Source organism: Mya arenaria, chromosome 3 (assembly GCF_026914265.1).
Source record: "Mya arenaria isolate MELC-2E11 chromosome 3, ASM2691426v1".
Classification (NCBI taxonomy): Eukaryota; Metazoa; Mollusca; class Bivalvia; order Myida; family Myidae; genus Mya; species Mya arenaria.
Window position 1 is genome coordinate 6554680 of NC_069124.1, and position 15642 is coordinate 6570321.

General features: G+C 34.5%; 3 protein-coding genes across 3 annotated transcripts; all 3 read left to right on the plus strand.

Moving 5' to 3' along the window:
• The first annotated feature begins 222 nt into the window (after window positions 1-222).
• Window positions 223-4037, plus strand: LOC128228600 (uncharacterized). Its single transcript, XM_052940006.1, has 8 exons — window positions 223-418; window positions 1462-1593; window positions 1962-2062; window positions 2325-2508; window positions 2776-2865; window positions 3029-3118; window positions 3311-3448; window positions 3672-4037. The coding sequence occupies exons 1-8, from the start codon at window positions 269-271 to the stop codon at window positions 3834-3836; spliced, it is 1050 nt and encodes a 349-aa protein (XP_052795966.1). The 5' UTR covers window positions 223-268; the 3' UTR covers window positions 3837-4037.
• A 144-nt stretch (window positions 4038-4181) lies between these two features.
• On the plus strand, window positions 4182-7534 carry LOC128228599 (uncharacterized). The gene is made up of 6 exons (XM_052940005.1): window positions 4182-4603; window positions 5149-5582; window positions 5779-5944; window positions 6184-6279; window positions 6503-6598; window positions 6779-7534. The coding sequence occupies exons 1-6, from the start codon at window positions 4325-4327 to the stop codon at window positions 7067-7069; spliced, it is 1362 nt and encodes a 453-aa protein (XP_052795965.1). The 5' UTR covers window positions 4182-4324; the 3' UTR covers window positions 7070-7534.
• A 1184-nt stretch (window positions 7535-8718) lies between these two features.
• On the plus strand, window positions 8719-14257 carry LOC128228799 (uncharacterized). The gene is made up of 6 exons (XM_052940300.1): window positions 8719-9217; window positions 9471-9643; window positions 11943-12135; window positions 12303-12392; window positions 12810-12893; window positions 13103-14257. The coding sequence occupies exons 1-6, from the start codon at window positions 8948-8950 to the stop codon at window positions 13412-13414; spliced, it is 1122 nt and encodes a 373-aa protein (XP_052796260.1). The 5' UTR covers window positions 8719-8947; the 3' UTR covers window positions 13415-14257.
• Window positions 14258-15642: the final 1385 nt, after the last annotated feature.

Below are 15642 nucleotides of genomic sequence, written 5' to 3' on the forward strand. Positions count from 1 at the left end.
GTTTACAAGGCAAGTGTTCATGCAACCCAAATAACATATAATACAGTATATTATGTTTGCTCAAAACGATTTTAAGATCAAAATAATATATAATAGTAAAGCCCCGTAACTCGAATCCTGTTATCGCACAGAATATCTATCTGTTCGGTGCTATTCAAAATATCTGATTACTCAGTGTTCCGTAAAACGAATTTTTCTTTTCTTGCCTAAATAACGATCAATACGGCAAAGTGACAACTTTTGAAAGTTTAACATTGTGTGCTTCAAAATGGACGGAGCACTGCCGAAAAACACGTTGGAACTTTTATTTGATTACATTCATCAAAATCAGAAGGATATTATTTCACGTATACTACTGGACGCAAGAACAGAATACACTGGATATGCAACGAAGCTGAACTCAGAGGAGAAACGAAAGGTATAATATTACGTTTTTATTGAACATAACATTTATTAACCAGAAGATCATAGACCTATGTGACCGGATACAATACAACATAACGAAAACGGAAACAGATAGGATTTTTTATAAATTGAAGTTATAAGCAAAATGCAAACACATTAAACAAATAAAATAATACAATTTAAACACAAATAATATACTTTACATTCCACCTAAATCTGTAGCACACTGAAAAGTGTACATTTTGTATATTAATATAAACAAAACAAAGTATAACATGCATTAAAGAGATGGTTGAACACGATATAGGATATAATGGGCAACGAAAACAATATCGGTGGAGAGCAAAGCTCAAACCCGAATATGGCATTCTGTGTCCCGTATATTCCATACCATGTTACCTTCTAACTCCGTAACGTATATGTCTTGTAAACATGATTCATCGCAACTAGACGCAATTTTGGTACGATATAAAGATAAGTGACCCAAAATGGAAAAACATTGAATCACCAGTCCTGGACCAATGGCGATTCGTCATGTTATATGCGTGACATATACCGTTAAATGTATCATTTTTACACACTGTAGCAAAATGTTATAATAATATGCAGATAATCGAGTTAACATCTACATTTTACAAGTTTGAACGACATGTAAAATATAAACTAAGTTTGTATACACTTAACTTGATTTATTTTATTATATAATCAGGTATATGCTATTACAATATCATTTTGATAAGTGTATTATCATAATATATCTATGCATGGAACTAGTGATATTAAGTGCTTGAGTAGAAAGATTGTTAAAATACAGTAATAAAGAGTTATTCATCACACAAAAAGATTGATAATTAGTTAAACTTATTGAATATAAATTCACAAGTTTTGTATATAAACATACTAAAAATATTCAAACTAGATTCATTTTCTGTTTTTAACAAATGTTTATATTGTTTAAATTTCATAAAAATATAAAGAATTGCTGATTGTCTATCATTTTTGCTTATTCATCACAAAGATAGAAAATAGAAGCAGTGTTTCTATTCTACCAACCAGGTGAGTTACATTCAGTCCCTACTGGACTACTGTGAAGCTGAAAGATGGATGCAAGCTCGGAACCTTCTCGAACCAGCAGAGCAAGAATACTACCGATACTTTTACAGGAATATCCAGTCTGCGAAAAATCGGGTAAGTTGTTTGTTTAGGAAAATCTAATATTATTTTTTTATTTATAACAAACACAATCATGATGACCTGTTCAGCAACAGAATGAAACAATAATACAACATAATTCAAATATTACTTGGAATGTTTACTAACACTCCTCTAAAGTTCGATGGGAGAAATGATTGAAAAGTCGGTTATATCTTCCTACAGACAGTAGGGTTTGGTTCGTTCCATGTTTCTGGTTTGTGACTGTTTGTTTTTGTGTCCTATGTCATGGCGTTGACCCTGTGCCATTAAACTGGGTTTATGTTTTAACTGTCGACTACTGTTCTTGTTGCTTTAGTTTTTCATATAAATATTGTAAAAAAAAAACTTCCCTTTAAATGCAGGTACCAACGGACCTGTCGTTAATGAAACCGTCATCGCAATCAAAGAGAGTGGCTTTTTCAGACCAACGAAGGGAGTCGCAGTCAGAGAGATCGAAAGTTGAGTAGGTTTTCATTCATGTTAATAAATATAAGATATGCTAACTTAATAACGCGATATGTATGGAGACATTATATAATTAAGAACATGGATTTACAATTGTCCGTAGATCAAGAAAAGAAATAATACAAAGGTTACATCAAGAATACAATTAAGACAAAACTTACCTCTTATATCTGGCTGTAATCTACGCGTGTTTGGATCTTCGTCTTGATCCACAAACATTTTCCTTGTACCATTTAACTAACAAGAACATATGTGCCCAGGCCACCAAAACAAAACAGACGGAGAGGCGTGGAAACTGATATGAGCGACCTTCGCACTCCTCAACGCATCGCAGAGAAGTTCAGCGAGTTATTTAAGAACGAGTGGTGTGATGCAATGGAAGAGCTCGAGCAATTCAAGATTTTTGAGCCAAATGCTGCTTCTTGTCTCCTTCGCATTGTTCTGGTAAATTTCATTTAGGTCATTTTTGGAAGTACTTTTTAGGTGTGATTCCGAGTATTTCTTATCAGTTAACAAAACTAAAATTATCACTAGATATCAAAATCAAACCTTCTGATCTAGATCACTATATAACTAGCTTATGTGTTGTTCTGAAACATTAAGATCTATTATTTGCTTATATTTGGTGTAGACGTTATACACTGTTAATAAACATTGGTTGTAAGGAAATTAATTTATAAATACACAATTCAGTCAAATGTCTCTCTACAGGATGCATATCGTGTTTGTACAATGGAAGCCGATTCTCAAATAGCAAAACTTGAAGATGCTGCTGCGTCGATTCTGATGGAGGGAGTTAATGTAAGGAGTTGGGTGAAAGGCATTTTTCCTGATAGTCCAGTCGAGCAATATTAAAACATGTAAAATATGTATGTGCTTTCTGAGGATTTCACATCTTAAACGCGATATATATCATTGAGAATCTGATTTGAGCATATAAATGAACATTATGGGTTGTTTTCAGCGCATGGTGGGAAAACAACACGGGAACAAGTCATGTTTGATTGAATATCGACGTGGATTGGCTAACATATGTGTTGAAAGATTACAAGAAGTAAGTCATAAACAAACATTACAATCTGTGCAGATTTAAAAAAAATACAGTTCGTTTTATTTATTTATAAATGTATAACAAACTACTAGAATTCAGTCAATAACAAATTCCAAGAGGAAATAAAATATTTGCATTAATGTCGAATTCCTATTTACCAATCTGAAATGTAATAAAAAACACAAACAATTGCAGACATTCATTCGGCGCTACCTCCCAGAAATAATCCGTACCGTGGGTGTATATCAGAACTTACGCACGCATGGTGCCGTGTTGCGCTATACAAACCAATGCGTCACCATATGCTGGGCGATGGCAGTTCTTGACCCTCAGGTCTGGCAATCATATATTTTACCCAACTGTTTAAGTTTTTTAAACAAACGCCCGTATTTCAATTTGTATTTCAACAAATACTATTTTTTTTCAAATTACTTAATCTGCATCCGCATTTTGGCAAAACATTAACGAAGCGTTGCCACAAAAATAGACACCATAGTTCGACACATTGACCAATCAACATCTTTAACCATTCGATAAAACCTTCCATTTCACACAGGTGTACATGGTCGATGATAGAGATAGCGGCCGCGGGTTGCTTAACACAGAGCTTTACAATACGTTTACAAAAGAGGGCCCCTCACTGTGGTATTACGTATGGCCTCCATTGAAGGTCCAAAAGGGAGGGTTAATACTGGTGAAAGGAGCAGCTCAAGGACGATAAATTCATTGTTTTGTGTGCGAACTTGTAAATGTCGTTTTATTGTATTTGCATTGTTTTATTTGTTGTTGCAATACGCTTCCTATCACATGGTGGACAAATCAAATGAAATAATTAGTTATTTGATAGTATGATGTGTACCACATTAGCTTAAAGAAAGAGGTTTCTATTTAAAGAAGTTGTAAATATTATTTATACGTTTGATTTCGTTTTACTTCATTCTATATTGATCTCATTTTGATATTAGTTAACACTACTTGACTGATTTGAAAACCATTACAAGCTTTGTTTAAGCTGACTTGATATAAAATATTTAAACAACTCGTTAATTTTGAATTGAAGTTAAACTCATAGTTAAATCAGATATTTAAAATCATTGTTTCAAAGAGATTAGTTTACATGGATCGATTTAACTCACATTGTATATACTTTGATAACAAACATGACTACGCAAATACAAGAGTAACGATTAGTTTGTCCTTTAACTTAACATGGCTGACCCTAGCGCTGCAAAACTGGAGCTTTTATTTGCACACTTATCGATAAATAATGTGCAGCATGTGAAACCGTTGGTACTGGATGCAATAGACGAATACCAGACTATTCGCTCTAATTTGACATATGAAGAAAGAAAGAAAGTGAACTTCATTAAAAGTCTGTTAGGGCACGTGGAGAGAGGTGAGTGGGAGGAGGCACGTGCAAATCTACAAAATGCGCAAAACGCATATCAGGAATACCTTGAAAACTTCGCGCGTGGTATCAAGAAAGAGGTAATACTTTATTTGCCGATGTTTTGCACCAATATCGACCAATGAGATTAATTTATTGTTGAAACATATTTAGATAAGATTCTGCGTTTAAGCTGCACTCTCACAGATATACCGTTTTTACCGTTTTTTTTTTAATTTTTGTCTTGGAAAGAGCAAAATTTAGCGTAAATATCTGCAAACCAGTGATATAAGACTGCTGACAAAAGATAAGATCATAGATCCGTTCGAAAATTAATGTTTTATGGCTTAAACTGTTACTAACGGTTTAAGAAAATTGCATAAAACATCAATTTTTGAACTTAAGATAAAATTCTACAATCTAATTGTTTGTCAGCAGTCTTATATAACTGGTTTCCATGCATTTTCGCAAATTGGCTCGTTCCAAGACAAAAAAAAAGTTGTCAAAACACTTCAATCTGTAAGAGTGTAGCTCTAAAGACGTTAGTTATGTCAACACATATGCTACTGTTGCCATTAACCATTTAAGATATATGCATCTTTAACGTTAATCTGTAATATGATCAATTTATTTCTATTATCAAAAGCCTGGAGGGTCAGACAGCTATGCTTTTATTCACGGCAAATCATCAAAAATCACAGACAAAATGGCTCAACCAGAACCGGAAATGCCAACCAGCACGTTTGATAAAAGTCATTATATGTTCAGAGATAGCGACTTTTCGAAGGTAAACACACTTGAGCAAGATAGCAACAGACTGCAATCACAACATTCAAATGCAACATCGAGAAGAATAAACCTATGGTCAGCAAGACACAGGAGTCATGCACCAGAAAAAGAAAACACCCCGTCGGTTTTCGGCGAGGATCAGGGTCCTACTGATAGTTTCAAGAATATGAAAGAGAGTTATGCTGTAAATGGTGCACACAGCGATGAATATCCAGGATCTTATAGTCAATATCAAAATTTGCAACCGACCACATTGAAACAGGCGTTGAAGCTTACAGAAAAAAGGGACAGGTGAATACTTATCCTGATAATTAATACATATATAACAAATGTACAATACATGTATACTTTTCAATAATCCAAATTTACTCTTTTGTTGTATTTCATAGTATGCTATTAGTATGGTTATTCAGTTGTTACTAAGTATGCTGTTGTTACTAAGTACTGTTCTAGTAGTATCCATGTATCACTGCTTTACTACATGCAGATCAGAAGGCAAAGTCGACGATGAAGCAGACGTTAATCGTCCGTCTAAAATAGCAGATTCGTACACACGGCTTTACGAATGCGAGTGGCACATCGCAATGGATTCCCTTAAACGGTTGGCGGTCATCGAGGAGACAGCAATCGAGTGTTTACTCTATATTCTCATGGTAAGATGCACTTATGGCGTGTCAGAAACAATGAAACATTTATATAAGGGCATTTAAAAGTATACCAATAAAACAAGCAAATAATTTTTTATAAACAAAATTAATAATCGTAACAACAACTCTTATTGGCAGACAATACCAATGAATACCCAACCCTTGAAATTAAACGGCAGGATAAAATTAAAATCTGTGATAATTTTGGTTTTATTTATATATATTTTTATATCTTTTCTATTTAGGAAGCCTACAGGCTGTGCCTAGATGAAGCAAAACTACAAGTGTTAGAATTTGAAAATGCGGCTTTAAATATAATAACAAATGGAAAGTTTACATACGTAAGTTTGGTGAAATCAGTTATAAATGCCATCAACTTATATCAAATGGTCTTATTATTGTAGATAATGCCAAATAAATGTAATCTGGGATATTGAATGACACATAGGAAGTAATAGTGTTATTTCGATCAAAAATATTTGTTTATATTTCTTAATTGCAAAAGCGTCTGTCCAAATATTGAAGCTATTTCTTTCAAATTCTTATTTGTTTTGGTTTATTCAGACTGAACGAAACCAACTCAGTAAAACCAGGAACGTCAAACATATGATTCAGTACCGAAAGGAAGTTGCCGACTTGGGAATTAAACGAATCCAGGACGTAAGAACTAGTACGAGTATATATTAAAAAAGCCAAATGTCATTGAGCTGTGCACATTTGAACTGCATACTAGTTTTTTTTGAAAAATGGATTATTCTATGGTCAATTTATAAACATCAAACTATACATATATACAATATACAATACAATATATAAAATTGATTGTTTATTTGGTTGTAGCAATTCCTGGTCAAGACGTTGCCAGTGATACACCGACGTTATGGAATCAAATCCGAGAATGCGTTGGATGCTTATAGCAAAGAATGTATTGCTGTCACATGGCGGATGGCCATTCAAGATCCGCCTATCTACATAGACTCGAGGGTCAAGGATGAAGTAATCCACCCGAACCGATATAAAGTGTATCGTAATTCTGGGGAGAAGATCAGATACCTAGTATGGCCTGTGTTATGGCTGTATAAAGGTGGCTTAGTTTTGGCAAGAGGGGTCGCGCAAGGTGAAGGTCAATAACAGAGAGTCTGTTTCCTGTGCATATCTTGTTTGCCTGGTTTCAATAAATACAATGAAATGTGACAATCACTATTGGTTCTGGTAAAAAACTTTATAGATATGAACGTTAGCAGAAGTTGGCGTCTTTAGAAATCCTACTGGTTAATAAGTTTGATAAGCATACATATATTATTTTTTTTCTACAGATAATAATGTTATGTGCAATCAAAAATATACTACATTTAAGATCAGAATCCATAGAATTGGCTGATACGACACTTTTCTGTAGTATAAGCCAATGCGTTTTGTAAAAAATCACCAAACCACTTGCATATGTTGGTCCTGAATGTTGCTTCAGTGTACATACATTTTATAAAGGATATAATTATGTATCAACAATATATAGTTATTCTGATTAATTGATGACTTAAATAGATGCATAGCAATATTTATATGTGATTGCATTAAAGTGCATAACCTTTCTTATTAACGAATTGACTGTAATCCTAATATAACTCTTAAAGGTGTACCCATTCGAATGAGTTTGCGTTACACAAAAACGACATCCATAAACCAAAGAAAGAGAAAGAAATGTTGCTTTAGATGAAAGCATCTTCTTTATTATCATATCCCATAATATCATAACAAACATATAAAGCAAGAGTAGCAGACTGCCCGGGAACTGTTCAAGCCATAACACTGTGCTTCTTAACAGGATAACATATTGACTTCTAGGCTTGCTCCAGTAGTTCCAGTTGTATTATCACGATTTCTTTAATTTATTATTTCTATTGAACAACATATTAATTTTGAGAAATATACCAGATCAGAACATATATTCATAAAGATTTAAGTATTACCAGCTCATCTTCATGAGTATAATCGCAATGGCAACAACAACAACACATTAAATACAATGCTTTTGGTCTAATGTAAAGGGGAACAATTATCCTTTCATTCTTTTCATTTGTAAGCGTTTACTATTTTTTTGTATATTTATTATCAATGTGTCTAGGATTTGATGCTTGTTTAGATTATCTGCCTTTGAATCGTCTAATTGTTACTATCATAACGCTTCAACAATTCATTATTTTACAGGACTACATGAAAAAAAATCACCCGTGTGTGTGTGTGTGTGTGTGTGTGTGTGTGTGCGCGCGTTCGTGCATGTGTGTGTGTGTGTGTGTGTGTCTGTGTTTGTGTGTGTGCGTGCGCGTCTGTGTGCTTGTGCGTGAGTGTGTGCATGCGTGCGTGCGTACGTGCGTGCGTGCGTTTCAAACTCGGCGGTATATACTGTTTGGATTAAAAGGCACGATATGGATCATGTTCAGTTTGAGAAGTGACTTTTTAAAAGTCAAGTACGTTTTTAAATCAATAATCGTGTTTCCTCTATGCGATTACAGTCATTGGAGGTCTTTAACAACACACAGTAAAACAAACAATATTTAGCGAAGAATTTAATGTACTAAAATGGAAATCAATATCCCAGAAAAACCCTTTAAATGGGTTTCATATGCGAACTACAAGTGTATATTTCCGCAATATTTAAAATAGCACACACATCAAAATCAAACTTGTAGTATGGCTCCCAGGGGAAATAATTATATCAAATTGATAGTTGAGATTACTGACAGTGCTTTCCCTTGGATTTCCATATTAAATGGCTCAGCTCAGTCATAATGTACAATAAATTGATATACCTGGTGATCTAACAATAATTAAATGTAACCTCTATTTTCTTTATTTGCTGACAAGTTATTTCAAATCCAAGGTACATCCAGGAAGTAAATAAAATAGTACAACCAGGAAGTAAATAAAATAGAGCTTGCTTAGAGATGGAGTCGTACTTTCGAATTCAATATACATCAGTTAATGACGATTTGGTAAATAGTTTATAAAATGGGAACTAACAATGACACATACATTGAGAAAGTTTTAAACGCACAATTGAATGACGATGCTGATGGGGCGCGAAGGCTTCTGCCTGAAGCTGATAAGGAACACGATGATTTGGTAGCTGTTGTTGGAGATGATGGGAAACAAAAGAATGCAATGTTCAAGCTTGGCACATGGCTGAAACAATTCAGGAATCATGAAGATAGAATGGCTCGCAGTAAAGCTCAAGATACTCTTGATGAATTTCAACTACATCTTAAACAATTGTTGAAGGTAAACAGTTTTTGGAATTATATGCATGTATTTTTTTATTTAAAAAGAACCCACATTTTAATAACAATGTTCACGTACATTTGATATACGTAGATGAGATCTAAACATAGTGTCAGCGAAAGTCTTTGGCTTAATTAAACAGCCACGAGTAACAGTGATACGCTGTTTTTATACATCTAGTCAAAATAATAATTCATTGCTTTTGACAGTCTTCTTAACATGACCAATTCAATTTTGTTTCAAACTTTAACAGAACACACCTTTGAGAAGTGACCATGACAGTGAAAGGAATTCACACCACATGAACCAGTTGCAATCGGTTAAGAACGATCAAAGCAAACGTAACTCAGGTGATCAGTCACGTGATTTGCAACAAAAGGAGGAAGTGAGAAAAGCTGAAAGAGACAGGAACATTCTAGAAAGAAGGTATTTTAATGCTATTAATCTGAGTCGAGATATAACGTACATGTACAGTAAAGAACAGTAAAGAACATGTACATCGTAAATGTCAAAAGTTGCAATATTTCACCAGTTGTGTGATAATGTGAGAATGACAATAAATTGCGCCTTGTTGAAACGAGGCGGGTTTTTTAAACGCTCGTCAGGAATTGCATATGGGAGGCCGAGTTATTGATAAAAACCGTTTAATTAATCTCTCTTACTGCAAAATTGATGATAAATTGATTTGAAACACATTAAGAACATTGTAATGAAAGTGAATATTTATTTTGTAGTTCCTAACCACGCTGAAAGATAACACACATTCAAGTTGATCAACATGTTTTACAGCCCATACCCTTGTTGTAAACTTATCTTTAGAACATGGCGTCATTATTTAGTTATAATTCAAAGCGTAGCAGACAACATCCGATTATTAACAGATTAATGTACAAATATAGCGCATCATTCCGTTCAATAATAGTGCAAATATGTGTTACATATAACTCTGAGTAATTCACATATACTGGAAGTTTAAATGCGATAAAGTTTTTTTGATATTTCATTCTACTGAGAAATGTAGACAATCACCGAGAAATGGCTGAGTCATTCAAGCACAGATTCTTATAAAACTGTCCATAGGCTAGATCGAACCTATTTGTGCTCACATATTAAAATTTACGTCACAATCATCAGATGAAAACAAGAATTATTTGAAGAATGTACATTTGGAAGTAATAATCACCAAATCTCACTGCGTAAACACATACAAAAGGTTTGCTATTTAGATTACCTATTACTCGATTATATAAACCACAATACGTTTTATTAGAAATCGTTTTACCCTTACTGTACACATTGACTGGACCCATGAGGCCATGAGTTGCTTAATTGAAACCGACAAGATAGTATTTAAATAAATATGAATTTCTTTTGTCATTCATGCTCATACGTATTTGTTAACTTTACAGACTAGTTCATGGCGCCCTTAGATGCTTTGCATCAATGGACGTTTTTGTAAACATCTATAACGCTAGCGGTACCTTTAAATGTACACAAATACTCTAGATACATTTACAGCATGAGATGCGGAACGTACATGATTATGTTTTTGTTGGTTTTTAACACGTATTCAGTGAAATGATTGTGATATACATTTACATGATGTTTTCATACTTCCGTTCATCAATTCGAACCTTTTATAAAGTCATACTGCAAAATGATATTTTAGAAATACAATAATAACAACATAATCGTTTGATGATGCTTACTCTATCACGGCGGTTGCCAAACACTATATTGCGTATATGATGTACCTTCTAAAGGCTACATCATCCTTGAATGTGCTCTTGTTCACCATCAACAGAACCATGATTATTTTAAATGTGTGATCGAGGTCATACACATTATATATATTATATGGGTATGCTCGTGTAAGATGAATTGTAATGCCATCTACAAAATCATGAGGAAAGTGTTTTATACGTTAGTTAGTAAGCATTTAAGTACACTTGATGGACAAATTTCGCAATGGCTTTTAAAGCTGCACTCTCACAAATTTAACGTTTTGACAACCTTCTTATTTTTGTCTTGAAACAAACCATTTTTTTGCAAAAATCCACGGAAACAAGTTATATAAGACTGCTGAAAAAAAAATAGATCGAAGATTTTTATATTTAAGTTCAAAAATTGATGTTTCATATATATTTTCTTCAACCGTTAGTAAATATGAAAATCTGCGATCTGATCTGTTGTCAGCAGTGTTATATAACTGGTTTGCAGATATTTACGCAAAAATTGGCTTTTTCCAAGACAAAAAATAAAAAGTCATAATGGTATATCTGCGAGAATGCAGCTTTAAAGCCAACTTCTACTTATACAGAGAGCTACATATACATGTACAAGTTCACATGGCGACTGCCACCTCTCTCATATAATAATAAATCATATAATAATAAAATTAATAAATATTTGCGTTAAAAATATCTAACGGTCATAACTGGGCCGACTGCTAAGAACATTGTTAAAGTTAACAACGTTATTAACGACATCGTTGTTAACTTTCAAACGTGAACTAGTTGATGATGTGGTAATACATTTGAATAATACAAGTACAGCTAATCCAGTTGTCTCTGGTAAGGAAAACTGCAGATCATATGTGTTTCCGGGAAACTTTCAGAACAATACAGAGTGATAATTAACAATGGTGACTTTTACAACATTGGTAACTATACAAAAATCTGAAAAACCGGCCAGTTGATTGTATTATACTTGTATTTCTCTACAGCAAACAGGCCGGCCAGGCATTAAGGCAAAACAATCCGGATATTGCTGATTTGAGTGATTCAAATAGACCCACAAAACTTGCCGAAAGATTTTCGGAACTTTACGACAATGAATGGACTGAGGCATTTGAAGGTTTGACTAAGTCGGAGATGGATGATAAGGGTGCTATCTCGCTTTTACTTCAAATAGTTCAGGTAACGTTGTTTACAGAACCATACTATCTGATGACTATAAAATAACTTCATTTGCATGAATAGTTTTCTTATTGTTGTAAGTAAACAGATAAAAGTAAATATATTTAAGTAGTTACAAAATAACAGGATCTGAGTTTTCGTGATGTTTTCAAATTTTGTTCATACAGACGGCCAATTCTTTTTCCAAAACTACTATGCACGATATGATGAAAACATTGACGAGCTCGTTTGACACACGTATATCGGGATCCGATAAGGTAAACAACTGTCACAACATATATCAATTGCATTTTGTACAAGCTCAGTTCAGAGCATAGTTCCCAAGATAACATGATTTTAAATGTGCCCTTTAATGTAACATACTTAACAGACGGCAACCCGATTCCCGCTCACAAACATGATCTTACTAGGGATGACACCCCTTAACGATAAAATCGGAACTCGGAAATTTTCTGCTTGCTATAACATAGCTAGATATGTATATGTCCATAAATATAGTACACCAAGTAGTATATCCTCTTGTGCACAGGCATTAGAGGTGTTCAATTTTAGGAAGTACATGGATGAGTCTAGCATTCAATTCCATGATCATGAGGAGGAGAAAAGCAGATCAATACACTGTCTTAAACAATTAATTAAACCAAATTGGCTAAAAGTCCATTTATTTTAACTAGACACAACCTACTGAAGAAGGACGGCAGCTGCTTGTCCAACTTTTAAAGGAAGAGGCAGATACAGCTCTTCCTAATATCAAAAAGGTGCTGTCTTTAAAAAATATTTTGTTATGTATGATTTCACATATAAGTAATGAAAATTGAAAAGCAGGTTCCTGTGTTGATTTCTCAGCAATTCACTCATTGGATTTGTTTCGTTTTTTTGTCTTCATAATAACCAGATGGAAACTAAATTAATGATCTTGACGCCACTCCCAGGAATAAAACTAATATTTTTGGGTCAACGCTTTCAGAAATTTAAAACAGAAGTCGAGAAAATATGCAGAGGTGCCGGGAGAAATGCACCTACGATAGGAGGCGTGTTGCTGAAATTGTTGCTGAAATATGCTGACCAGGCCGTTGAGCTGTGCTGGTTGATGATTGTTCAGGACCCCCCTGTGTACATGTGTCCCACAGACATTGCAAGGAAGGCTGACTTTGATCCAAACCTTTATCGAGCATACACGAAGACTGGAAAACGTCTGGCCTTTTATGTCTGGCCTGCGCTCAAACTGCATGAGAAGGGCGCGCTATTGTATAAGGGCGTGGCTCAGATGACCGTCTGAAACAAATGTATTGCCTATTGTCTATCGTGATTATAAGTATCTTCCATGGCCGAGAGTGTAAGATAGGTTCATCCCGACCCGAGCGTAGGGTGTTTTGCGGAAACGAGGTTTAACGAGTTTCTGCAAAACACCCTGCGCGAGGGTCGGGATGAACCTATCTTACACGAGCGGCTATGGTAGATGCTTTTTCTCCCACCTCAGTTAAACAAAATTTAGTAAAAATGTATTTTTTGCTGGAACTCCTTTGTGCTTAGTGAAAATAACTGCGTACAGATATACGATAATTCGTGGTTGTCATGGATATTCGCGCAGTGATTCAGAGTATGTAAATGGTCTGTTCGGTCTTTAAAAACTGTTTTCTGGTGACATTTGAAGCGAGAAATAATTAAATAGCGTTCAAAATATTGCCACAAGACAAGGTTTCCATGATGCGCTACAGTCTTCAACAAGGGAGGTAATTACAATATGGTGACCATAAAAAGAAGTTCCATACGGGCATTTTATCTTCGCCCGTGGGCAAGATAAGAATTTCTTGCATGGTTAAATTAATGGATCTACTTATCTGAGGTGGGAGAAATGTATTTTCTATTGACATTTCGAGTTTTTGTACTCTCTAAAATTCTAGAATAGTTGTGGTTTCATAAAGCACATGCTAAGGGGATTATGTAAATAAACGATACATATTCGACGTGTTCAGCAAATATCTATTTCATAATAATTTCTATGTCTTGTAATTCCTGTAATAAAATGCATTTTTCTAGTAGAATATTAAATCACGGATGGACTAAAATATTCAGTGAAATGTTAAATCAATCATGTCGAAAATTGAACGATAAAATACGAACATCGCAATGCATTCTGTTATAATACAAATATCCCAGCCATATCCGGCTTGTTAGTCACTAAATATGGCATCCCTTGACACTTGTACCTAATATTATAAGACCTTTCTTGCATACCGGACGTATGTTTTCAGGTGATCAGTGCTGGAAAACCCCGTCTTACACCCCCATGTAAGATGAGTAATGTGCAACAACGCCCCACTTCTTTTTTTATTGTATGGTTTATGAAAAGTAGATTATGCCATTTCAATAAAGCGCAATCAGATTCATAAGTATGCAAGACTTTGAATCAAAATTGAAAAAAGACAATCGTAAAAACGCGATTTTTAAAGGAACTATTTGACGTCAAAAGTGATTTATGCGCTTTGTGACGTCACTGGTTAACAACGTCGCACGCGCTTTTTGGTGAAATGTACAAAAGTGCGCTTTCTACGTCTTTATTCCACAAATTTATAATTGCAGGTATGTAAGAAAAATATAGCAATCATGTTTTTCCGGTCCGGATCGAAAAATCCGACTTTCGGGCACACTGCGTGGCCGGTAACTCGGCAAGCCTCGTTACCGGCTTACGGTCGGATTTTTCTATCTGTACCGGAAACACATGATAGATACCTATAATCTTTGTTTTCAGGAATATATTGATACCTAGTTTTGCATACTTTTACAGTTTATAAAGTCTTTTTTAATTTCTTAAATTCGACCAATTCAAACATTGTGACTGTTGATACAACTATTTAGATGTAGGTAAGTATGAATGCCGAAATTGTCATTAATTGATCACTCATTTCCCTTTTACCTTATTTGATAAATTCCTGGACCCAGTATCTCGAAGTTACGACTACCGTCTGTTTACCTTTGCCGGTTTCTCAAAGCCCTCATTCTTGAGTCGTAACTAACATCCTAATATCGTATCTTAATACTAGCGTGAACCCAATAACTAGCTTCCTGAAACCATTGTTTTGTGTTTTATACTATAACTCGGGGTTTCTTTTAACAATATTGTTTTTCAAGAGTTGAATACAATTGGTTGACTCTTCTTATATGAGCACTTAAGGCACACGTCCGAACCGGATTAAAACTTAAAAACACGTAAGAATGGCGCCAAAATAAAGAAGGGCGGACAACTGAACATTCGGCAATGAGAAAGAGTTCCCTAACTTAATAATTATTAAATTTCCTCAAACATTGTGAAATAACTTTAACATATTAATATACTGATGAACATAATGATAATGATGATGATGATGATGATGATGATGATGATGATGATGATGATGATGATGATATTAATGTTGTTACTTCTGCTGCTGCTGCTGCTGCTGATGATGATGTTGTTGAGACGATGATGATGATGACGACAATGTCGACGACGACGACGACGACGAC

Bases quoted from the DNA above. Each gene is read 5' to 3' on its own strand.
- LOC128228600 (XM_052940006.1), top strand. From the start codon at position 269: ATGGACGGAGCACTGCCGAAAAACACGTTGGAACTTTTATTTGATTAC. The intron at 419-1,461 runs GTATAATATTAC...TCTACCAACCAG, and splicing joins ACTCAGAGGAGAAACGAAAG to GTGAGTTACATTCAGTCCCT. The intron at 2,063-2,324 runs GTAGGTTTTCAT...ATATGTGCCCAG, and splicing joins TCAGAGAGATCGAAAGTTGA to GCCACCAAAACAAAACAGAC.
- LOC128228599 (XM_052940005.1), top strand. From the start codon at position 4,325: ATGGCTGACCCTAGCGCTGCAAAACTGGAGCTTTTATTTGCACACTTA. The intron at 4,604-5,148 runs GTAATACTTTAT...TATTATCAAAAG, and splicing joins CGCGTGGTATCAAGAAAGAG to CCTGGAGGGTCAGACAGCTA. The intron at 6,280-6,502 runs GTAAGTTTGGTG...TGGTTTATTCAG, and splicing joins CAAATGGAAAGTTTACATAC to ACTGAACGAAACCAACTCAG.
- LOC128228799 (XM_052940300.1), top strand. From the start codon at position 8,948: ATGGGAACTAACAATGACACATACATTGAGAAAGTTTTAAACGCACAA. The intron at 9,644-11,942 runs GTATTTTAATGC...ATTTCTCTACAG, and splicing joins AGGAACATTCTAGAAAGAAG to CAAACAGGCCGGCCAGGCAT. The intron at 12,894-13,102 runs GTGCTGTCTTTA...CAACGCTTTCAG, and splicing joins CTCTTCCTAATATCAAAAAG to AAATTTAAAACAGAAGTCGA.